This window comes from Polypterus senegalus, chromosome 1, assembly GCF_016835505.1.
Source record: "Polypterus senegalus isolate Bchr_013 chromosome 1, ASM1683550v1, whole genome shotgun sequence".
Taxonomy (NCBI): Eukaryota; Metazoa; Chordata; class Cladistia; order Polypteriformes; family Polypteridae; genus Polypterus; species Polypterus senegalus.
The window spans coordinates 130,116,334-130,142,684 of NC_053154.1; the positions used below are offsets into that span (position 1 = coordinate 130,116,334).

The following is a 26,351-nucleotide window of genomic DNA, read 5'->3' on the forward strand; positions in this document are numbered from 1 at the left end:
TCTCATAATATTGACTTCTAAAATAAACATTATTATATATGCTTTAAACTAGTAATTCATATTTAATGAAACTTTTGCGATTTTGTCAGGGCGATTTGGTCTGCGTGATTTTGTCGGCGCGTTTTAATCGGCGCTATTTTGTCACCGCACATATGTCTATCGCGCAAATGTCGGGTCACAAAGCTGAACTACCTGAGAACATAGCTGGACTATAAGATTTGCAAAACTGGTAGCCCAGCAGACTACCATATGCATTTATGATCTGTCCACTCTGCAATAGTTTAGTTATAGCTGTTAAACTCTTTTCAAAGGCAAATCAATCACAATCTGCAATTATAGATTTATACAGTAAAATGTAGTACTAGGGTGTTGCATCATGTTAGCCATTATGAAGGTAGTGAAAAGCCAAGCAAAATGACACCTTTTATTGGCTAACTAAAAAGGTTACAATATGCAAGCTTTCGAGGCAACTCAGGCCCCTTCTTCTTGATGCTTGCATATTGTAATCTTTTTAGTTAGCCTATAAAAGATGTTATTTTGCTTGCCTTTTCACTACAGTAAAAGGTAAAATTGGCTAATGATGGCATATTTAACTAGGTTAGAAGACAATTAACATCAAGAACTGGTTACAAACAAAACCTACACTTGCACAGGCCCTCTGTGGACTGTACTGAGTAGTTAAGGCCTAGAATTTTATTACATGCTCTTTGCTTGTGTGCAGATGTAAAAGCTAAAAAAAAGCACTGTAACAGTTCAACCTGAAAAAGATTGCATGTCCCTTTTGAACTGATAGAAAGAAAGTCAACACAGTTTTCTGTGGTGGATTATTACTTATTAATAGTTAGTGTTGTAGCCAGACTTTTATGTGTTGTTAGAGCGCCATCTACCAATAAGTTCCTGCAATTTTTATTTCAGTTTAAAATTTGACAAGCCAAGCTTGTCTTGAAAAAGCAATATTACATGGCATACTGTGGATATTTTGGCTGTTAAGGCTGGTATGGTGATTTTTAACTGGGGTACATCTTCCTTAGTGGAGATTGCAAGTGCAATATAATATAATTTATTTCTGTAATGCACACTTCACTGAGTGCAAACACAGAGCACTGTAAACAAATTCTCAGTTAAAAGGATTGATTATAATTATATTATTATAATAATTATATTAGATTATATTAATTACTAAATACAAAAGTAGCACATATAAAGATACAAATTCTTTAAAACACACAGAAAATAGAGTAGAAACATATTAAAATAAATATAAACAATTCATTAATTGTTGAACTATGGCCACTTGACGGCTGGTTCAGTCAGACTAATGGCAATTCCAGCTGACTTAAAAAGTGACAGAATGTTGTTATGGTCAATATCGTTCCCTCCAATAACTAACATTTCTCACCCCACTTCTTCAACTCACTTGCACAACCAATTGGGACAGCAGTTGAGAAATGTCATTTGGTCCAAAAAGAAAGGTATAATGGGTGTCATCTGTGTACAAATGAAAATTAATATTATGTTTTCTAATTATAGTTCTAAATGAAGCATATAAAAAGAAAAAAATAAAGGTCCCAGTACCGAGCCCTGCAAGACACTGTAGCCCACTGATGTGTATAATAATTGGGTACTGTCAGCACATTTCTGTAAGTACAGAAATCAATTTGATAAATAAGAAGTAAACCAGGCAAGGACAGTGCCTACCTGTATAAGCCCAATGTCATTTTCCAGCGTGTGTATTAAAATAGTATGGTCATTGGCATCAAATGCTGTACTTAAGCCTAACAACATAATTACAGTGGAACTGCCTTCATCAGACGAGATCAGAATGTCATTTACAACATGGATTAGTGCTGTTTCTGTACTATGACCAGTGCAGAGGCCAGACTGAAATTTCTCAAATAAATTGTGGTGTGTATGGTGAGTAGTCCCTGTCTGTAATTACCTCATGTAATCTTTTTTCTACCCAGCTGAAAACATGCAGTTAGGTCGGGTTTGAGTGAGATTGGGGGGCCAGGTAAGACCAATAAGACCAGCTCAAGATCTCATTGACCTTGTAATGGATACAGCAACTTTAGCAAACTGATGACTGAACAGACAGGCACCCTCATACACTATCAATAATATTCTGTATGTGGAACAAAGGTGGCTTGAGGTGCAACTCATAATTGCTAAGAGAGCGAGAGAAAGAGAGAAAATGAAGAAACTTCAGTATCAGTGTGGGAAGGTAGGAAATGGTGCAACAAACTCCTTAGCTACTGCATTCAGCATGTTCTAGGAGATTTGTTCAAGAAGACTATGAAGAAGAACATCATACCCAAGAGAACCAGACCGAGACTGCTACAGCTTGACAGCAGAAAAATCCCAAATTGGGAAATGTTAGATCTATCATATAAAAGGTAAGTTGTAATACCACCTGCACTTCAGAATAGGTAATCCACCTGAAGCGAAGCATATTTAGGCCTGGCCAATTGTTGGATAGCAGACCATCTAGGAAAAGCTTGGGTTGCTGCTAAAAGGGGTGGTGATGGGGCAATCTGGGAGTGCTTATCCTGTGGTCTGTGCATGGATCCCAATATGCCAAGGGGACCCTGTGCCCTAGAAATTGGCACTGTCCTTTGGATAAGATTAAAAACTGTCTCTCAGTGGTCATAAAAGACCCATGGGTATCTTTCAAAAGGAGTAGCATTTACAGTTAGGTCCATAAATATTTGGACAGAGACAACTTTTTTCTAATTTTGGTTCTGTACATTACCACAATGAATTTTAAATGAAACAACTCAGATGCAGTTGAAGTGCAGACTTTCAGCTTTAATTCAGTGGGTTGAACAAAAATGTGAGGCAACTAAAGCATTTTTTTAACACAATCCCTTCATTTCAGGGGCTGAAAAGTAATTGGACAATAGACTCAAAGGCTATTTCATGGGCAGATGTGGGCAAGTCTGTCGTTATGTCATTATCAATTAAGCAGATAAAAGGCCTGGAGTTGATTTGAGGTGTGGTGCTTGCATGTGGAAGATTTTGCTGTGAACAGACAACATGCGGTCAAATGAGCTCTCCATGCAGGTGAAAGAAGCCATCCTTAAGATGCTAAAACAGAAAAAACCCATCCGAGAAATTGCTACAATATTACGAGTGGCAGAAACTACAGTTTGGTACATCCTGAGAAAAAAAGCAAGCACTGGTGAACTCAGCAACGCAAAAAGACCTGGACGTCCACGGAAGACAACAGTGGTGGATGATCGCAGAATCATTTCCATGGTGAAGAGAAACCCCTTCACAACAGCCAACCAAGTGAACAACACTCTCCAGAGGGTAGGCATATCGATATCCAAGTCTACCATAAAGAGAAGACTGCATGAAAGTAAATACAGAGGGTGCACTGCAAGCTGCAAGCCACTTATAAGCTTCAAGAATAGAAAGGCTAGATTGGACTTTGCTAACGAACATCTAAAAAAGCCAGCACAGTTCTGGAAAAACATTCTTTGGACAGATGAAACCAAGATCAACCTCTACCAGAATGATGGCAAGAAAAAAGTATGGAGAAGGCGTGGAACAGCTCATTATCCTAAGCATACCACATCATCTGCAAAACACGGTGGAGGCAGTGTGATGGCTTTGGTGTGCATGGCTGCCAGTGGCACTGGGACACTAGTGTTTATTGATGATGTGACACAGGACAGAAGCAGCCGAATGAATTCTGAGGTGTTCAGAGACATACTGTCTGCTCAAATCCAGCTAAATGCAGTCAAATTGATTGGGCGTTTCATGATACAGATGGACAATGATCCAAAACATACAGCCAAAGCAACCCAGGAGTTTATTAAAGCAAAGAAGTGGAAAATTCTTGAATGGTCACCTGATCTTAACCCAATTGAGTATGCATTTCACTTGTTGAAGACTAAACTTCGGACAGAAAGGCTCACAAACAAACAGCAACTGAAAGCCACTGCAGTAAAGGCCTGGCAGAGCATTAAAAAGGAGGAAACCCAGAATTAGGTGATGTCCATGAGTTCAAGACTTCAGGCTGTCATTGCCAGCAAAGGGTTTTCAACCAAGTATTAGAAATGAACATTTTATTTCCAGTTATTTAATTTGTCCAATTACTTTTGAGCCCCTGAAATAAAGGGATTGTGTTAAAAAAATGCTTTAGTTGCCTCACATTTTTATGCAATCTTTTTGTTCAACCCACTGAATTAAAGCTGAAAGTCTGCACTTCAACTGCATCTGAGTTGTTTCATTTGAAATTCATTGTGGTAATGTACAGAACCAAAATTAGAAAAAAGTTGTCTCTGTCCAAATATTTATGGACCTAACTGTACCCCAATGCCTTGGCTAAATTGTCCATCACAGCGTTGCCCACTCCAGCATCCAATCATCCTCTGTCTCTAATTGGCTAACTACCTCTCTTACCCCATCAACATCTAGTAGCTAATGTGTGGTGGGAATACTAACGTAATATTGTAAAAGAAGTGGAGTACTTGGAGAAAAACCCATTATAATATAGGAAATATGTGCAAGCTCCATAAAGGCAGTTCTGGATTATTCTACTGCCTATTATTATTATTATTATTATTATTATTATTATTATTATTATTATTATTATTACCAGTACTGATAAAAGCATATTTTATTTTGTGACTCCCAGTCACATAGTGTGACTTAAATACATCTTTTAAGGTTTTTGTTTCTGTGCAATGCTGTATTTACATAATTTCAGCACAGTACCACTAGATGGTATTCATCAAATTTGTAGGTTACTATAGAAAGATGAGTGATGTATATGACCCATGTGTCTAAGTTCATCAACTGTTCATTTTATGTCGACAGCTCACAATGTTGTTATTGCAAGCCTGAGTAAGCCCAATGGCTCCGTATTCTCTATTTTGTGACTTGCATCAGTTAATCCTTGATTTACACTTTGAGACTGAAATTCTAGTATTCACTTTTAAGGTATAATACTTAATTGTCTCACCAACTCTTAACTTCTTTTTTACATTATGCTTATTAATTACACTCACGTATGCTTATTGACCTAAATAAATACTGTTCACTAAGAAACTATAAGGAAATTTAGTAGTACCACTATCAATAAGCACTATGGAATTTTGATTTATTAGATTAGATATGCATTATTAATCCCCAAGGGAAAAGTGAAATGCATACCACAGCAAAAGCATAAAATATAAACATACAATTCTAAAATACAACATAAGGCAATAGATTAAAACATATAATACACTGAATATTATGTTAAAAGTAACAGTAATATATTGGAAGTAGCCCCTTCACCCCAATTGCTGGTGAGTGGCTATTGACTTCTTCAGCACCACCTCCACCATATTGCTCAGGCAACACCTGCTCCCAGCTCCACCTCACTCCACTCAGCCAGGATCAGAGGCAACCGTATGCCATACTATTCCCTGTGTACCTTGGACCCAAGTCCGGGGTCCACATGCAAGGCTCACTGAGCCGATGGGCATGAGCAGCTGGGAGACACAAATCAAAGTGCTCTCTAAGTTTTGAGTCTGTGCCTTCCACAATGCTGCTCATAGAGCTGCTTTATAGCCAGCTTAGTCATTAGTACAAAACAATAACATTTTTTATTATTATGTTATTTTACTCTGCAATTCATCATGTATGTTAAGAAAGGTAGAATCACTTTTGAGTTCATACATTTCTTGTGTTAAAAAATGTAGGAAATATTGATATATACTACTATATAATAAAAAATAAGTATGTCACAAAGATTTTTGAATTTGAAAGATATAAAATCTTTGAAAGCTTCAATGTTCTATATATTGTGAGTAATGCTAACACTACAGTATGTTGTTCGTTGGTGAGCATGATTAGTTGTGCAGTGATATGAACGTATCATGCCCACCTTCAGGCATTGAGTTATTTTTTCAGTGGCACATACTAAGTGGTACTGAGTCACATGCACATTTTTCCATGACTGATGTGATTTGATGCACCCATACCCAAACTGCCCACCTACCCTCCAGCTTGCTGAAACTCATACTCCTTAGGAGGATTGTCAGCTATGTCTGGCTGTGAACAGCATGTAGACTGTCTCTCTGAGTAGAGTTAGGGCCAAATTATGTTTCATTATGAGCCTCTGCTTCTACTGTTCATTTATTACATTCACATAATAGAAAAAAAAAGGAAAGTAGCACTTTAAATCGTGTTTTACACTGAGAACTCTTAACATATACATCGATACTAAATAGCAGATTACTCTATTATTCCCATTACATCTGTTTCTATAACTGACATTACTATTTTTTGCTTATTTTTTCATTTGTTTCTTGATATATATATCAATGGGCTTTTTCATTCTGCATATTTCAAAGAGTTGTTTATTTATACATTATTCACTCATTAGTGAAAAATGTGGTACTTTTTGATTCTGTCTGTTTTTCATAATCTTGGAACATATCTGCGTTGGACCATTATTTTGTTTGTTTATAACCATTTTGTTTATTTCCCATATCTACTTTTGTTTTATTTTTATCCTTATTTCTACATAATCTATAATTTTTTCATTATATTCTTTATTCACATGAATTTTGTTTATATCAAACAAGGATTTGTATTTTTTTTCATTATTCCAACTAACAATGTTGTTTACTGGAATATTTTAATTTCTTTGCTTCAGTTACCACAAGGGTTATGTTTCATTCAGTATTTTCTTTCTTATGTTCACTGACTTCGTATAGTTGTCCTTATTTTCTTGAATACTGCTCTCTATAACATAAACCCTATTTGTATATAAAATTACATTTTGATATTTTCTACATGTCTGTTCAATTAGAGCTCCAATGAAAGCATTTGATGCCTATCTGCTTTTGTTGGCTTAAATTGTACTCTTAGTTATGTCCAATGCACTGTAGGGCTATTGTGAAGCTTATCCAGAATCATACGTCTGATCATCAAACCCCATAACAAGACCATCTATAAGCCAATCAATTTTTTTTTAATATAATACAAAAAGGAATTTCATATACTGTATATGCCATATTGTGATTCAAATGCTATTATTAATACAAGAGTAAGTCAAGCTAAAGTTAGAAAATGGGATTTATTAGAAAATGGAACCAACCTTAACAAAACTGATAATGTCATTCCTCAATGTAGTCTCCACCCTTGTCAATGCACTTGCACCACCTACCTGGAAGACCCTGGATTCCAGCAGAATAAAAGGTTTTGTGTTTTATTTCAGGGATGTCACTGGCTTAAAGTTAGGGAATAAAAAGCAGGAACTGTTCAAAAGGGGATGGGAAGGTAATGCAGAAGAAATTAGAACCTCATTTGCTTTAAGGTCTGGGCAGATCTGAAGACACAAAAAGAAGAAAGAAAGATGAATAGAAAACCTGGACCTCAGTTACTGGAATGTTCTGAATCTAGAATCACCACCAAGCATCTTGATGCTTCGACCAGCCCATGGCTATAAAGAGATGAGCTTGCCCCCCATATGCAAAATGTAAGATTCTATAGGATGGGAGCATAGATTGGCCAGTCTGGATATTTGCCAAGATGTTTCTCAACTATCTACCAAATTTAAAGAGCATATACAACTAAGGAACATAACATAGGCAGGTTTACCTTAACTAATTTCAAGTCATGAAAGGGACGAACAGAGTGAAGAAGCCATGTTCCAATCATGAAAAGGAAGAACAGAGTGAAGACAACATGTTCAATTCAATAAGGGACCAGGAATGGTAGGTTTGTGGGTGAATTTAACCAGCTCAATACTGCCAAAGTAATAAAACCCTACCCCCAACTTTGGACTTATCATGAATGTGGAGTGCTTAACAGAAGGCCTCTTATCATTCCACAGAAAGTCAGACAGAAGAGAAAAAATTCAAAATTTAATGGGGAAAGAATGAATGGCACTAACAAAATTGAAACACAGGAATTTATATTTCGATTGATAATTGCCAGTTTTTCTGCCACAAACACACAATAAACCTTCTCAGCAGACAACCTTTGAATGCTAATGGTTCTTTGAATCGTCTTCCTTATTAGCGTGAACTAAAGGAGTAATTCCCTTATCCATCACATACTGCAGAATGCTTTCTTTCTAGTGATGTCAGCTGGGCTGTCTCTCTCACACAGCCCCACTGTACTGTGCAGCTCCACTCCAACGCCACACTAGTCTACAACTAAAAGATAGTGGAAGAACCATGAGGAAAGGCATTCCTCCATGTTCTTAAAGATAATTACTGTAGATTATACAGTGTCCTGCAAAAAAGGAAAAATGTTGATTCCCAAATATTTCAATGAGAAAGCCAAAGGAACATACAGCAGAAAAAACAGTATTTAGTTGAACTATGGCCTGCTTGGCACATATTGATCTAGCATATATTTTTTGAATAGCTAAATTGCATTCCATTGGTAAAATTTTAATTGAAAAGGTTGCAGATAAGAGCTTCTTTGTCTTAAAATGTGCCCTATATTGGTTCCATAAAATTATAAATGGGGAACCATTAGATTGATAGTAAATTTTCAATAATTAGCGTTATGTTGAGCACAGAACAAATCATACGGGAGAGGGTTTTGAATAAAGATTTCCTTTTTATAGCTAACAAAGCAGGTGTGGATTTTGGATTTGTGGCACAGTAATAGACCCGAAAGTTACGCACTGCCAAGCCACCTTCAGCTTTAGAATTTTATAGATTTACCTTTTTTGTACATCAGGTGAATAAGGTTATTATAATGTCTTACATCTTAGAGAAGGATTTGTTAATATAAATAACACTCTTCTGAAAGAGGTACAGGAGCTTTGGAAGGATATTCATTTTAACAGTACAGATTCTCCTGGCTAAAATAAGAGGGAAGACTGTATGTTTAATATTTTATGTCAACTTTCTGAAATTATAGTTAAACAGATATTTTTATTTTTATTCTATTGTGAAAACTGATTTAGTTTAATGTGGCAGTTGGGATAATTGTCTTCAAATTATTTCTTAATCTAGAGATTTTATGAAATTGGTATTAGTAACCTAATACTAATGACAAAGTTGAAATTACATCAGAGACTGAGTTAGCTCTTCTATTATGATCCTTTTTATCTTTGACTGCTTCCAGAAATGAATATCTAGGGATTCATGTGCAATCGGAAAAATCAGTGGTGATAATGGCCACCCTTGTTTGGTTCCACATATTAATTTGAAATAATCCAAATGCATATTAAAGATGTGTATTGAGGCTTCCTGACTAGTACAGAACAATTTCATCTATGAAGATACTTTATACTGGGACCAAACCCAAATTGAGCGGTGGCATGTGTATTTTATCAAGAAATTCCTTGGTTTGAACCTCCCTTTCTTTGCACTATGAGTAATTTAATGACTTATAGTATTCCTTAATTGTATTAATTATTTTTTGTGCTCCCTTATTTTATTTCCTCCGGCATTGTATAACTATATAATTGAGTTCCTTCCTTTTTATGTATTTGTTGTGCTAAAATCTTATAAGCTTTTTCTACATGATCATTATGTTGATAACACGACTTAATAATAAGTTGCAGTGCAAATGTTAGCTTTTCTTATAGAGAGCCTTATTTGCTGATATTTTAAATTCTTAATCTGCTAAAAAAATTACGTGATAAACTTGGATGCTCTTCTAGCTATATACAAGAGCTAATATCAGTGTTTCCAAGAGTGTCCCTGTAGAAATCTTTGAAGAAGCATTGATGTTTAAAAAATTATCAATGTGTATGAAGACGAATTTTATAAAATCATTACCAGCTAGCTTTAGTAGCGAGTTGGATCTGTGGTGCATAATAGTTTAATCTCCACAATAAGAAGAGCATGGTCAGAGATAACAATAGTTTTATTTTTGCAAGATTTAATGTACAGTAATAAGTAATTATTCAATTAAAAAAACAATACTTAAGTAAACATTGATATAATAATAAAAAGAAAGAGTATCTATTGAGTTTGGATACAGAAATGTCCATGAGTCATACAGATTATGATCTTTATATATAATATGCTACTGTGGCTGTCCAGGATTTTAAATCACCTGTAGCTCGCAGACCATTTAAACTATTGACCTGAAACTTGGTACACATACACTACGTGACGCCTACTATCTGCTTACGGGGTGATGATTGACCTCCAAGGTTATTCCTCTTTTTATTCTTATTCTATTTTATTGTAGAATCAACTCTTGGCAGTGGCCAGCAGGGTTCTCATCCCTACCGCCTTCACTGTCACTTCCCCTACCTCTTCAAATCTTAAATCATTTTTAAATCTTCAATCTGCCTCAAGTGCCATCTTAAGTGAAAAATGAAAGAAAACGTACTAAGTAATTGCAACACAAACACTGACTTAATCATTTTTAATGCCAACAGATGCTGATGAAAGAAGAGAAGAAGTGAGTGGCTAGGGAGCTGCTCAGGAAGTAGCAAGTGCATCAACCTCTGAGCAAACAAATGCTAAACGTACAGAGAAAGAGGATGAATGATCAAGTCAAGTGTATTCGTGCAGTGCGCCATTACTGCTCATTAAATAAACTGTGAAATTACTGCAGATGTTTAAAAGTTTATAGTTGCAGTTGCAGAAGACCTATCTAAATTCAGATTTTATAACAGACCGAATTAAAATATTCACATATTGTAAGTTTATATGTGCTATAAAGAGAATCAAAAGCACAGGATTAAGGTTTGGGTTAATCCCCATTTAATAGGCTTGCCTATTTTTTCTAAATAAAAACAGTTTACAGTTTGTAGCGGTTGTTGTGGTCACTCTTGGCGTGGAAGCATCACTTGCAGATGCAGCGTCCAACTGAAAGACAACTTCTGATGCTGTCAGAGAGAGGTGAGAAGAGAGTTCCATTTTGTAGGCACCAACCTCAGTAGCCTTCTTGCCTGAAACCTTCTGCTTTGATGGTCAAAGGAGAGGTGCTGTTAGAAACAGTACCACTTTGCTTTCTGGACATGAATTACCCTCTTCAAAAGTGCTCTGAAGAAACCCCACAAATGCACGTGTTTGACAGTGTGTATAATGAGAATTAATGTATTTAATATGAATTCTCTATCAGTGCTACTTGGTGTCTATATTTTAGCCAGATTTGTATAAATTACTCTCACCACCATATATTGCCCTTCAGAGGTGGACACTACATCAGTGGCTACAAATGAAATTGCATTATGAATGCAGCTCCCCAAACCTCTGGTTCTTTTATCATATCAATATGTTTGTTTTATAAGGAGGTCTCCTGCAAATACACCATCTCTGCCCTTCAGAAGGAGAGACCACCCATTACATTGTTTCTCCCTTCTAGGAAACATTTTCAAAAATTATGTGAGATCTTTTATCATTATCACAAATAAAATAAATTGCTGAATAACAGAGTGGAAAAAATAATGAGTAGCTGTCTTTCCTACTCTCCTCAGATGTTGTTACCACTCCCCCATCTTGTAGATAAATATTTCAAAGTCGCAGTCCTTTAACATGCCAATGGCCATGGTATATTAGATAATCAGATGGAAATGAATGTGCTTTGGCCATTTTCCACAAAGAATGTAATACAGAGATATGGCAGATGGAATCAATCCGCTCAGAGCAAGAGGCACACAACAGACTGCCTAGAGGGATGTCAAGAAAGGAAATACATCCCTTGGAGACTGTATGCAAGTACACAGAAGCGTTATGGGAGACAGCACAACAGCTGCAAGAAATGTTATATTGGACCTCATTACCTCTTTTGCACTTTCTCTAAAGATACATAGATAGATAGATAGATAGATAGATAGATAGATAGATAGATAGATAGATAGATAGATAGATAGATAGATAGATAGATAGATAGATAGATACTTTATTAATCCCAAGGGTAAATTCACATATTCCAGCAGCAGCTTACTGATAAAGAACAATATTAAATTAAAGAGTGATAACAATAATTTTGTATAATATTAACGTTGACTTCCCCAACCCCCACCCAAACCGGGTGGAACTGAAGTGTCGCATAGTGTGGGGGAGGAGCGATCAACCTCAGTCTGTCAGTGGAGCAGGACAGTGACAGATGCTGCTCCTCTGTCTGGAGATGATACTGTTCAGTGGATACATTGGATTCTTCATGATTGACAGGAGCCTGCTCAGCGCCCATCGCTCTGCCACGGATGTCAAACTGTCCAGCTCCATGTTTACAATACAGCCTGCCTTCCTCACCAGTTTGTCCAGGCGTGAGGCATCCCTATTCTTTATGCTGCCTCCCCAGCACACCACCGCGTAGAAGAGGGCACTCGCCACAACTGTCTGATAGAACACCTGCAGTATCTTATTGCAGATGTTGAAAGACGCCAGCCTTCTAAGGAAGTATAGTCGGCTCTGTCCTTACTTATACAGAGCATCAATATTGGCAGTCCAGTCCAATTTATCATCCAGCTGCACTCTCAGGTATTTATAGGTCTGCGCCCTCTGCACACAGTTACCTCTGATGATCACGGGGTCCATGAGAGGTCTGGGCCTCCTAAAATCCACCACCAGCTCCTTGGTTTTGCTGGTGTTCAGTTGGAGGTGGTTTAAGTCACACCATTTAACAAAGTCCTTGATTAGTTTCCTATATTCCTCCTCCTGCCCACTCCTGATGCAGCCCACGATAGCAGTGTTTGTCAGTGAAGTTTTGCACGTGGCAGGACTCCGAGTTGTATTGTAACAGGAACGGAGAAAGCACAGTCCCCTGCGGCGCTCCTGTGTTGCTGACCACAATGTCAGACCTGCAGTTCCCAAGACACACATACTGAGGTCTGTCTTTAAGATAGTCCACGATCCATGCTACCAGATATGAATCTACTCCCATCTCTGTCAGCTTGTCCCTAAGGAGCAGAGGTTGGATGGTGTTGAATCATTGTGTTTTATATGCTTAAATACTGGACTATTCTATCAGATCTCTTTTAGAGTACACAAATAGCTGTGAACTTCAATGAATGGCTTTGGAGGTGTATATTTGGAGTGTTTCTTGACTTGTTATCCCTACTGACAAGCTATATTTCCCTGCCAGCAATAAATCTGAACTGAACTGAACCCCAAGTAGCTTCCATGAAGACGTTCCTTCTAACGGGGCACAAAATAAGCACATTATGGCTTAAAGAATACACACAGGTATGAAAAAATAAGCCTGTGTCTCAAACTAATGATAAAATAAAAAAAATATGAAGTAATTGGGCATTGTCTTTGTTTTTGGAAAATGAAGAGGCCCATTGCATGTGTATGTTTTTGAGCTGGAAACCTGCCAATGGTTTCATTTTGAAAGGTTCTGTATAGCAGAAATGTTGGGAAGCTAGAAGAGGGCAGGAATGAGAAGAGAACAGCGAAGTACTGAAACACCCAATTGCAATCTTTGCCTCTGCACACAATTCCTACAAATAATAGGAAACACAATAACAGACCCATGATTACAATTACAGTGAAGTGGTAAAGTGTGGAAATGGGAACATGACAATATACAATGTGATCCTCATCTTGCCAAGGCAAGTATGGGAGCACCTTGTAAAAAGGAACATCAGCTTCAGATTGATCTCTTAGGTGTATTGTTCCTGCCATAAGGCTTCATTTACATAATATAAGCATTCAAAAATCCAGACTGCAAAACCAATGCATGAATAATTACACCATTTAGGTCACGTTGAACAAGTTATTAGAGGCTAGAAAAGACTATACCTCTTACATATATACACACATGTGCAATGTTACAGACTAGATAACAAAGAGAGTGGCATGGCATCACACAAACTAGCATTATTGCTTCGCATTTCCAGGATGCTGGATTCTAACATTGGCCTTATTGTTGTCTGGGTACTATCTGCATGGCATTATAGTTTCCCTACTATGTCCCAAAGACCATCTAGATTAGCCCATAATGGGAAAGGTTAGGTATGTATGAGTGTGCCCTGCAGTGGTTCCTACCTTGAATCCCTTTAAATCTTTCCTTTTACAATTCTGCATGCTCTGTAATGTAATTCTAAAGGTGTAGGGCCACACAAACAGATTTCAAAGTGGGGCCCTACTGTACAAGAACTGGTAAACTTGTCACCCTTTACTAAATTAGGCTCAAACCCTCAGTAACTTGAGAATGGCTTTTTTTCAGCTAAGCAGGCTGATTGATTAGGTTGACAATCTGCTGGAGGACTGGAGAATTTTCAGTGATTGACATCCCAGAGTGAGACATTGACATTATTACATCTGTTAGCTTTCCAAGTCACTGAAACACAATAATATACAGAACTTCTGAAAACAAATCTATGGATTATTCATCCCACTATGATGTTTTTGTTCCCACTCTGAGAGCAGTTGCATTCCTATTGATGTGACACAATCATTTTGAAGAACACCAGAATATGCAACTTTACTGGGTTCTCCCATAAAGGCATTTCTTTAAGAATTTGAATTACAGTTCTCCATTACTGCTCAGTCTCTTTTCATTTCTTTACAGAGGCTGTAAATTCTTAGAATGGCTTCTTATTTTGGGCCAGTAACTTACTGTTTAATTCTAGCAACCTAATGATCTTGTGGTGATGCTTATTCATTTCACTCCCACAAGTAGGTGGCACAGATACTTTCTAAGGTTGGATGCAAGCTTAACCCATTGTGCCTGGACCACCAGAATGACCATGAAGGACTGTCATCCTGGACCATATATCAGATGACTTCCGTGGTTACATTTGCATGTCATGCATGATTGTGAGATGTGTCATTTAAAATATTTTTAGTAAGTAAATTGGTTTCTTCCTATATCATAAGGCAGTGTGGTTTGTTTCAAAACGGCTGACTATGAGCTACAGTGTGTTGTGGAAGAACTGGAGTTCCTTCAGATACAGATCCAACAGTTCTTTTCCAGTCAAAAGCATCTCAGAGAACAGAAAGACCAAAGTTCAGAGACTCCACTGAATTGGCTACTTGAACTCTGTGCCATGCTGCTTGTACACCAAGCTGGGTCACCTTCACCTCGGGTTCTGCTCCTGCGCAAGACATGATAGTGGAATCTGGGGTCTTCAAAAAGTTAAGGCAGAAGTAAAAAAATGTTGGTGTAATCATGGATAAGGAGCTGAGAAATTAATTCTTCCTTTTGTTTCTACTCAGCTAGATTCCTTTAGTGCACTCGTAATTAGTCTGCCTGAGACAGTTATTAACCGGCTGCAATTACAATGCAGGACCAAGAATCTTAATCAGAAAAAGAAAATTGGAGCACACCTCAGCAGTTTTAGCATCATTGTATTGGTTATTCGTGCCTTTTAGAATTAACTTTAAAATATTATTAATGAGGGACGGCACGGTGGCGCTGCTGCCTCGCAGTTAGGAGACCCTGGGTTGACTTCCCGGGTCGTCCCTGCGTGGAGTTTGCATGTTCTCCCTGTGTCTGCATAGGTTTTCTTCGGTGCTCCGGTTTCCTCCCACAGTCCAAAGACATGCAGGTTAGGTGGACTGGCGATCCTAAATTGTCCCTGGTGTGTGCTTGGTGTGTGGATGTGTGTGCCCTGTGGTGGGCTGGCACCCTGCCCGGGGTTTGTTTCCTGCCTTGCGCCTTGTGTTGGCTGGGATTGGCTCCAGCAGACCCCCGTGACCCTGTAGTTAGGATATAGCTGGTTGGATAATGGATGGATGGATATTATTAATGATAAAAAATCATTAATCTTCCTTCTTCCTGTATTTTGGAGTGCCCATCCCCCTACATTCCTAGTTATACCCTTATATCTTCTAATAGAAGCCTTTTTATTATCCCAAGAGCCAAGCATAAAAGAATTGGTGAGGCGGCCTTTTGCACCAAAAATCTGGAATATTTACCAATAGAGAGATGTCAGGTTAACACTATAGATCTTTTTTTAAAAAAAAAAAGTCTTAAAAACCCACTTTCTAATTTGCCATTTCCGTAACAGCAATTTAGTTTCTACTCCTAATAGTTTCATCACATTCTTCATAAATTTGTAATCTTTACTAATCTCTATTTTACTCTGCTTTCTTCTCTGGTTTTACACCTGATCAAAGTCCTATGCAGCCGCCTGTGATGTTTGAATGAAGGCGGGTGAACCTGCTGTCCATGAGACCAACTGCATCAAATACTTTTAAGACAAAGCCAGAAAAACAATAAAGAACTACTTAAGAACATTTCTGCTAGGTAGAATGTTCAATGGGGGCTGGGTGGTCTTTTGGTCTTGGAACCTTCTCGAATTTTGCTTTGGTCTCTATTGTATCTGGCTGTTTCATGTTTTTTTTTTTGTTTCTGTCCTTCCTGTCATCTAACCTTATCATCATATTCATCTCTAGAGACTTAGAATATGATACTATATTCAAGGACTCAAACTTTCTACTAATAATATATCTATTTTATGTCAGCCTGTTTTAATTTATTGTTGTTTTATTTGTCCATTATTATTCTTACCTAATTTAATTTGTTTAAATTTTCTTGTAACTGTTTTTGACATCTTGTAAAACATTCTGAGCTACCTCCTCAGTAGAAACATTTGCCCTAGATATAAATGTTGCTATTGTTGGTACATCTTACTTTGCCAAATTTAGCTTTTTAACTTTAAACTTTAATATGCTAGCTTTTTAATTGTCATGCACACCAGGTGAATAAAAAGAAACTCCATGTCTCATTTATATCCTTTTTAATGTGCTTAGGAAAAGCAAACATATTAATAAAATTAAAGTGCAGCGTTGGTCTTACTTGTTTTTATACTTGTGAGAACGAGCATTTGGCCAATGTGACTTATGGCTTTACAAACTAAAAACAAATGGAGTTCTCTTTTATTCTCAATCCAAAAATATAAAAAAAAACACTGTCATTATTAGCGGAAGCAAATATTATTTTTTCCTGGGATACTAATTTTTTGGCAGTTAACAGCAGTGAGACAAACACAGACGTGGATAAAAGCATTAAAAATGACCATCAATCATACAAAGGGTCAATGGTCCACATTTTACATCAGTGTAAGTTTAATCTCCAGATGTGGGAAAAAATAAACAGCTTGAGAGTGTAGCACTAGCAGCATCTTTAGGAAGCTAGGGCAGCATGAGGTTATAAGTTTGTGAACATCCTCCACATTTCATCATTTACTGAAGAACTTGTGAACTGTTCAAAGGCTGCTGCTTGTATGGGGTGCCGGAGGCCTGTATCACTTTTAAAATCTATGCTAAATTCTTTAAATGGATGCCTCTTAAAAGAAAGCTCACTTTCATCAGACCCCTGGTAAGTCAGTTTTTTCAAGTGCTGCTTGGCTGAGTGAGGCTGAGGATTCTATATGTTCCCGTTTCGACAAAACTAAAGCATTGTACACATTAAGTCAATCATGGACTTACATACGTATGGTAAACCTAGAGTGGAAAATGAAGGTGAAATATGGATGAATGGATATACACATAGAGGAATGGATGAATAGAAGTTGGCAAAATGATTTGTGTTCCTGTTTCATAGCTCGACAGGCTTGATTTTATTACTTATCTTATTAAGTGTGTGGTGTTGTGCTGGTTAGTCATCTTCATCATCATTTTATGCTGCTTCCTAAACAGGTCATGTGGTGGCACACATGATCCCACTGTAATCTCTACATGGAGCTTCCGTAAGTCATCATTATCGTCATCTAATGTCATTTCCCAAATAGGGAAGTACTGCTGTGCAGAGGATTACATTGCTGACTCCGTGGATTGTATTGCTGTCTCAAAGCTCACTCTAGTCAATGCACGAAATCATCATCATTATTATGTACTGCTGCTTCCTAAATGAGGCAGTATGATATTGAAGAAGTTTGCTTAGCTCCAGGGACCTGAACTCACATTCACCCTGGTCACTTTCTCTGTGGAGTTCCATGCTCTAAATGGGGTGCTATGGTTTCCTCCAAAATCCCCAAATAGGTCAGGTCTATAAATTACCCTGGTTTGATTGTGTGCATTGAGAGAGCACTACAATGGCTTAGATTCTTGTTGAGAGTTGGTTCTGTTAGGGAAAACAATTCTTAATTCTAGAATGCTCTTGATTTCTGGCTCAATTCATCACTCAAAAACAGTCCAGCAAGTACATAAAAAAGAATTTTAAAAAGACATATCAGGAGTATACCATTCAAGATGTTATTCTTGTGTTGTAATTACAGATAGGCTAACAATTCTTTGTTCAGGCAAAGCTTTTATAGATAGGAATATACTGTACAAGAACATCTTTAGCATATAGCTGGTAACATGCAAATCTTTACTTGACCACATTTACTTAAATGGTAAAACAGGATAATCTAACCCTTAATAATGGGATATATCGATGGTGCTGAGATTCAAGGGCAGAGGCTGCTTCCTAGAGAAACATCTGCATACTTTAAGCTAAACAGACAAAGTTCAGTATAAAGTGCCTTTGTTGTAATGGAAATCTTATTACCTTCTTTCAAGGAAATGTCTGCATCTCTTACAACAATATTTGCTTATTTAACAAAGTTACAAAATCCATGTGAGCCTAAAAGTCAAAGATGCAAATGGTGTATAAAAGGATTTTCTCCAAAAGCTCCTACCTCACATTTGATGCTGTCAGAACAAGCTCCAGCTCCCCACAACCCTGCAGTAGAATTAATGGATGAGTGAATGATCAATCATCAACTTAAAAAGGTTACTGATCTGTCCATAATGTGTACCTATACACAGGATGACATGAAGTTAAATACACTATAAATAAACTTAGATGTACATTATAACACATATGTCATACATTCAAAATAGGAATCAGAACTCCAAACCAAGCACAGTCAATATGAGCCTTGTTCCTCACACCACTTTCAAAAATAATTGAAACACCTAATAATAATAAGACACATATAATGTTTTTCCCCTTTTAAAGACAGTTGATTTAAATTCATAGTCACAAAAAAAAAAAACAGGCGGAGCAGTAGAATGATCAACTGATACTGGCTCAACTCCAGGAAGTCACCATTTGTTTGCAGCGGTTTATGAAGCCACCTCGACACATCTGGGGATCTGCCTGCTTACCAGTAAAGGCTAAAGTATTAGCAGAAGGTATTTATTTTCTCGTTCCCTATTCTTTATTGAGTAATGATAAAGTAAAAAAATTTGTAAAACAAAAATTTGAGTAAAAAATTTGTAAAACAGATTTTAAGGACTAAATACAGTCTAAATTTATTATGCCTTTTCTTTCATATCTGGTTTTAAGACTGCATAGTCTGATTGTTGCGAAAAAAGAATTCAAGAACATTGTCACATCTCACACGTCATTGGGACTCAGATATTTAATATTGAAGAAGAGCCTCAGTGAATCTCTTCATGGAAAATAAATTTGCTGCAGCAAGCAGTGGACTTGTGAATGACAAACGCTTGTGGTTTTTTATTAATAAGATCAATTGTGAACAACAAGCAGCTTTCAAAAATAAATATTATAGGTGACTTATTTTGGTCTTTAAGATGTAAAAGTTTTAAAGGCCACACAGGAATAAAAATGATATTGTTATTATAGAAAATTATAACATTCAAAAAAATGTTTAGTTTTACTCAGGGTCGTGGAAGTCCAAGCCAATATCCACAGCCCTGGGTATAAGGCAGAAAACAAGTTGTGGACAGGTCATTGCCGGGTCCAGACACCTAAACTCAAACTCATACAAAACCAGTTTAGAATATAACCCAACGATGAGATGAAAACAGAAGTACCTGGAGAAAAACTCATAAAGGCATGGGGAGAACAAGCAAACATCACATAAGTGAGCAACCAAATGCAGCATCCAATGAGGCAGCAGCCACTGTACCATTCCATATCAAAAATAAGAACAAATATTTAAAACTATAAAAAACAAACAAATATAACTGCATTTTGACACACACACACACACAATAGGCACAATTTAGCAATGCCATTTCATCTAACCTGGGTGTCCTATATGGGGAGAACATGTAAACTCCACACAGAGAGCACTCAACACTTAAACTCCAGTCTTCTTGTTGTGAGGCAGCAGGACTATCACTGCACCACCATGACACCTATAAAGTAGGTTATCTTAAAGCCAATATACATGCAATCCACTCACCATTCAGTCCATTATCCAATTCACTTGATTCAGTTCCGGATTGGACAGCCAGCATCTATTCTAGAAGCATCAAGTGATAGGCAGAAGCTAACCCCAAAAAGGGCATATTAATGAACACACTCTCTGAGTCACTTAAATCAGCGTTTCTCAACATTTAAGTATTTGCGACCCGAGTTTTCATAACAGTTTTAATCGCACCCCCCACAGAAAGTTAAAAAAAAATACTTTACAAGCTACTAGATATTTAATTGGCATTTATCAGAGATGTATAGTCAGAGTTTGGATCATTTAAAACAGTGGTTATTTAACTTTTTTTTCTCATGACCTAATTTTGCCATTTTTGTGTCTTCGCAGCCTACAATCACTTCAGAGAATTCAATAATCTTTGCCAATCATTATTTGGTTCAGTACTATTGTGATTCGCAATTCTGCGAAACCCAAAAGCAGACCACATGTGACCCATGATCGCAATCCATAGTTTAAGAACCTAACATTTACAAAATAAGATTTTCCTAACTTTAGTTAAAATAAAGTACTTTTGGATGTTTGATTTTAGAGATGTTTTGATAGATTGATTAAAATATTTGATACCTTAAAACTGAAAGATAAGACAAGTGGAGTGGTAAATGCTGCTGCCTCATCATAACTCTAAAGATCAGACCAGGGATCAGATTTATAAAACTTGCATACACACAAAAGGGGCCCAAAATATGATTATACAGCTTTCCACATAAAAGTCAGGATTAATAAAAGAAAACTTGATTGGAGAATGGGCATATATTTCCAGCAACTTCGATCCATCCATCCATACGCAACATTTTAGAGAAACCCTAAAATGATGACAACCTTGATAAAGTCGGGAAATGTAGTGAAATCAGCTAAATGAAGACTCACGTGCATAATATTTTATATCAATGATCAGTTATTATAATGTGCCTTGATGAAATAAACATCCATCCATCTATTATCCAGCCCGCTATATCCTAACTACAAGGTCACGGGGGTCTGCTGGAGCCAATCCCAGCCAACACAGGGTGCAAAGCAGGAAACAAACCCCAGGCAGGGCGTCAGCCCAACGCAGTGAGATAAACATATTAAACCTTAAATGTGATGTACAGAATCTATTTTAATTTCCTTTTAAGTGTGGCAATTCTGCATATTTGCACTTTTAAGGTTTTTTGTCAGTTTATATTTTCTACCCATTGTCACTTCTCAGGAAACTGGCACTCAGGCCAAAAATATTTCAGCCAAGCTCCGGGTCCATTATTACCCACTGTAACTTTTGTTAACTATAGCAGTAACATTCTACTAACACACAAGACATCTGTGATGCCAGCATGTGACTGACAAATGTCGTGTCTCAATGGCCTGAGTTAACCCATAATTCATTTATTTTAATGCAAAGTACATTTTGCAGATGTGATGGTACTGTACATGGTGGCTGGTTTGTTGGTAAGGTAACTAGTAGAATCCCCCCATCTTTAATATGGCCTGTACTATTCATTGTAACAGCAATCATGTCATCATATGTGCCAGGTGATAGTGGCTATATTCTTACACACTGGCACCTTACGTCTCTGCCCAACCCTCAAGACACAGATATTACCAGACATGTTCTTATACACTAAGTTGCTGAGAGCACCATATGATTGGTTGTATAGGAAAAGAGGCTGCTTTACCAGCCATTGAAGTTGCTTATGTTGATTTGTATAGTCCATATGGTATATGGAGTGGCAACCGGGCAGGTTTCAAGGCACGTTTACATACACACATTTACAAGATGATTGTAATTTATAAAGGTAAATTGTGTAGAAATCTGCATACCCTAGGTTTTATAATTTTTTTGCATACACACTTTCCTGTTTTTTTGCTGGACACATATTTTCATGCTCGAATATACACACAGTTCTTTAAATGAGACCCTTGATGACTGTTTCTTTGCTGTTTGCATGTCTTATGTGTACCAGTTTGTTATGTTAATTTCCCTAATAAATGCATGGGTCCTCTGACAAATGGTATCCCACACAAGCCCTAATGGTGCAAGTTTAGATATAATAGATCCTGTACTGGAAAAACTAGATTTCTAAAATGATGAATAAAGTAATGAATGAAAGAATTTCCACACTCCCAGTAAAACTGCCAGAATGTCAAGAGAAAGTACTTTATAGGCCACCAAACATTTAACTGGCATTTATGAGAGAAATATAGTGCAAGTTTGGATCATTTAGAACAGTGGTTGTTAAACTTTTTTTTTCTCACTAGCCAATTTTGCCTTTTTTGTGTCTTCACAACCCACAGTCACCATGGAACATCATCCTGAGGGGTGTTTTTACATTGAAAATCACTGCAAATCATCTTACAGGGTGTTGGGGAGGGTGGAGGGTGGAGTTCCCTTTGGAGGATCATAGATATGGGTTAGCAATGACGTTTGCTTTAACTGCTTACTTTTTTAAGAGCAGAGCCATAGAAACATTGTGGAGGATGGCCGGCCGTTAATCCCGGCCAATACCCCCAAGCCGCCAGGTGTAGCCCTCCTTGCAGCATGGAGGTCCCCAGAAGACCAGCAGGGCATCATGGACAATGGAGTTTTTATAAACAGCCCTGCTGGATGCCATGGGGGCCACAAGAGGGAGCTGCAGGGAGGACCGAAGACTTCTTTGTGCCCTATGACCCGGAAGTTCGTCATTGGAAGAGCGACAGGCTTCCGGGATGAAGAAATGAACTTGTACCTGACCCGGAAGGGATTAAGAGTCACATGGCCTAGGGATTAGGAACACTTCCGGGTCAGGGAATATAAAAGGACTGTGGGAGCTCCCAGACGGCGAGCTGAGCTGGGTGGAAGGGTGGTAACGCGCCTCGGAGCTGGAGGATTGGTTTATTGTAATTATTATTTGTATTTATGAGTATAGTGGTGGAGAGTGTGCTTTGTGCACTGTGGCAAGAAAATAAAGTCAATATTTGGACTTTTACCTGGTGTCTGAGGTCGTGGACAGGGGTTCAAGGGAGCAAGAGCGCCCCCTATCTACCACAACATTTAAAGTATTAATTTAACACTGGCAAGTTTGCTGTAGAGTGTAAAATATTCCATATCTAAATCTGTACTAAACAATTCTCCCTTCCTTTTTTTAATTGAAGGCTCCATGGCTCCATTAAACACTACTGATGTCAACTCCACAGCTCTCAATAACACCATTTTAATGAAGAGGATTTTGCCAACACTGTATCTTTTTCTTTTCTGTGGGGCAATTGTCTTAAACTCATTGGCTGCTTGGATTTTCTTCAGAATTTCCAATCAGTCTAGTTTTACTATCTACCTCAAGAACATGGTTGCCGCTGATATTTTCATGACACTCTCCTTTCCTTTTAAGATCATAAGTGACTTTGGTCTTGGGAACTGGCAACTCAGCGTCATTGTATGTCGTTACTCTGCTGTTGTTTTCTACTTAAACATGTACATTGGAATAATTTTCCTGGCATTAATAAGCTTGGAGCGCTTTATAAAAGTGGTCAGAAATTCGGGTAACTCGTTTATTCAGAGTGTCACTATCTCAAAATCCCTATCAGCAGGAATATGGCTCATGATGCTCATTCTTCTTGTGCCAAACAGTATTTTAACAAATGAAATTCCAACAGAAGAAACTTCTAAACACTGTTTTAAACTAAAGAGTAGTCTTGGAATGAAATGGCATAAGGTTTCTACCTATTTCTGCATAATCATCTTTTGGGTTTCTTTCATCGTTCTGTTATTTTGTTATACATCCATTGCAGTAAAAATCTATAAATCCTACAAAAAGTGCAGCCGAGATAACTCAGTCACAAGGAGAAAATTCAATCGAAACATTTTTAGTGTTTTGATCGTGTTCATTATTTGCTTTGTCCCCTACCACGTGTGCAGGATTCCTTACACATTAAGTCAAACTGGCATCTCATTCAGCTATCAAGGCCAGCTCCTGTTGTTTCATTTCAAAGAAGGCACTCTGTTTTTATCTGCGATGAATGTGTGTCTTGATCCTATGATTTACTTTCTCTTGTGCAAAACATTTCGACGATTACTGATGCAAATGTTTTCCAAAACTGAAGCTGATGTAAGTAACAGGACACCTTGCTCTCCAAACAGTGAAAGCATACTCTAGGAATTACTGAGCCTGGACAATTCAGGGCGGACGGCAGAAGGTCTTTAAGAATTCATCTCTCCTGATTGTCTTGAGAGAAGTTTGGAACCTCACATTTGAACTCAGAGCATCATGTCCTGTTGATACCCTTCCAGTGGCGCAGGAGCAGTGATCTTGTCTGCTCAAATGTCCATCAGGCACAAGGCCGAAAACTTGAGGGTGTGTCAGCCACTTACACTCACCAGTTAACCTGGCATGGGTGTCTTTGGGATGGAAGTATTCACACAATTTGAACTTAATTTAAACTCAGACTCTGGGGTTGTAAAGCAGTAGTGGGAAATAACTTTCTCAAAAGTGGTAGTGATAATTAACTACAGTTCATTGTACCATGTATAGAAGATGGCATTACACCCACACCCACATTCCTTACCTTGAATGAGTCAGACATAGCAACTCTGATAGAACATTCTTCCTACAGAAGAAATTGAAAATTCATAAATGAATACTATATGCCAATTAATTTAATTTGTTTACAAAATGTAATACTTTAATTATTAATTTAAAAAATTTGGATAGATTTGATTTAAAGAAAAAATCTTGGAAGGATGAATGGATGATGCCTTCCATATTCATTAGACACCCAGTTTACCTGTGCAATGAAACATGTTAAGATTGGGGCATTCAAGGAAGAAAAGCAAATACAACAATGTAAGAAGGGTACAATTATACAATATAGTTTGTCATAAACCTTGAAAATTGGAATGATTTATGAATTTAGCAGTGGCCATTTAACAGTTAAGACTGTCATTAATACATGGCTAGATAAAAGCAGTTTACCAATATATTGTATCTACTGAGGTCAATTCATTGTCAAACAATTCAGGGGTTTGGGAGGCAGAGCCATTGTAGAAGCAAACCCCAGCCTTAGACATGCTAACAGTTCATCTCAGGGATCAAATATGCACACAATGACCAGTTCACCTAATCTGTACATCTCAGGGGATGTGGGTGGAGCACAGGACTAACAAGAAAAAAATCCATGCATCATATGGGAAGAACGTACAAATACCACATGGACATTGATCGAGATGCAGGGTAATCCAGGACATCAGATCTGTAAGACAACAGTGCTATCTGCAGTATTTAGCATCAAACCTTTGATTATTGTTTGTTAAGCAACCCAAATGCCTTGTGCTTGTGTCTAGTTTAAGTAATATTTTATTGCTGTTTGAATTTGCTGCTGCCCTAATAATGTATTTTCAAAGCAGCCAATGTAAGGCTCCTGCGTTAAACTTCATGTAAATATCACACTGCAGCTACCTCACTTAATGAAGAGTCATGTAAACAAATAAGAATCAAAAATAAGGCATTGGATGTCCATTCAGATATCAATTATCAATTTTGTTTAATCCTATATAAGGTCACAGAGGGTGACTGGCATTTTAAAAAAGAAATTTCCTAAAATCATTTTGATTGTCCACCAACACTTTTGCTGTACTGGTGTATTGGTACAGTATATGAGACATTAACTTTGAGGATATGGTAAAATGTTTTGAAATATTGTAAGAAGTTTTAACATATAGCCTCTTCAAAACAAATGTCAACCTCAGCCCCTTCATTACTTTTTGCTATGCAATATTACCTGATTAATTGGGTTATTCTTAAGTATTTCTGTAAATTAAAGAAAGAATCTGATAATATTGTTTATCCTTAGTGTATTGAAATCTTATGATATCATATTTAAAAAGCCATTGTAAGTTGTAGTCCAAGAAAAAGAATTATGGGAAAAAAAGGTTTTATGGTACTATGAGGGTGTAGAATAATAATAATAATAGCCCATCAGCTCCAGACTTGTTCACTGTCTGTGCAGATTTTACATATTTACCGTTTGTCTTTTTGTCTGCATAAGCTTTTCTGTGGTATAAGTTTAACTGGTAAGTTTAAACTGAGAGGGGCGAGTATGGATCTGGATGTGTTTAAATTTGCCCTGATCACCCATCCAGACATGGTTGATTATGGTCTGTGCTACCAAGGTTGGCTTTACCACCAACCCTTGATTAAGTAAGATTAATAATTGATGGATAAATAATAATTGTAATAATAACAAGTTCCTCACAGCTTTCGGATCCAGTAACTACTTGTGTGTATTTTGCCTTTCTCCCCATGTTTATATAAGTTTTTCTGCAGGTTCTCTGGTTTTCTAACACATCCCAAACGTGTTTCTG

At 37.4% G+C, this 26,351-nt stretch overlaps 1 protein-coding gene across 3 annotated transcripts in view; it reads left to right on the plus strand.

Moving 5' to 3' along the window:
- LOC120532056 (P2Y purinoceptor 14-like) overlaps positions 1–25,743 on the plus strand; it is a 39,228-nt gene extending 13,485 nt beyond the window's left edge. The window contains exons 1-2 of one of the 3 annotated variants that reach the window (XM_039757968.1): positions 17,069–17,193; positions 23,150–25,743. In XM_039757968.1, the coding sequence (XP_039613902.1) occupies positions 23,155–24,147 (993 nt within the window). In that variant the 5' untranslated portion in view covers positions 17,069–17,193; positions 23,150–23,154 and the 3' untranslated portion in view covers positions 24,148–25,743. Of the gene's footprint in view, positions 1–17,068; positions 17,194–18,930; positions 18,996–23,149 lie in introns of those variants that run through there. The other 2 variants (XM_039757978.1, XM_039757971.1) reach the window with 2 other exon arrangements.
- Positions 25,744–26,351: the final 608 nt, after the last annotated feature.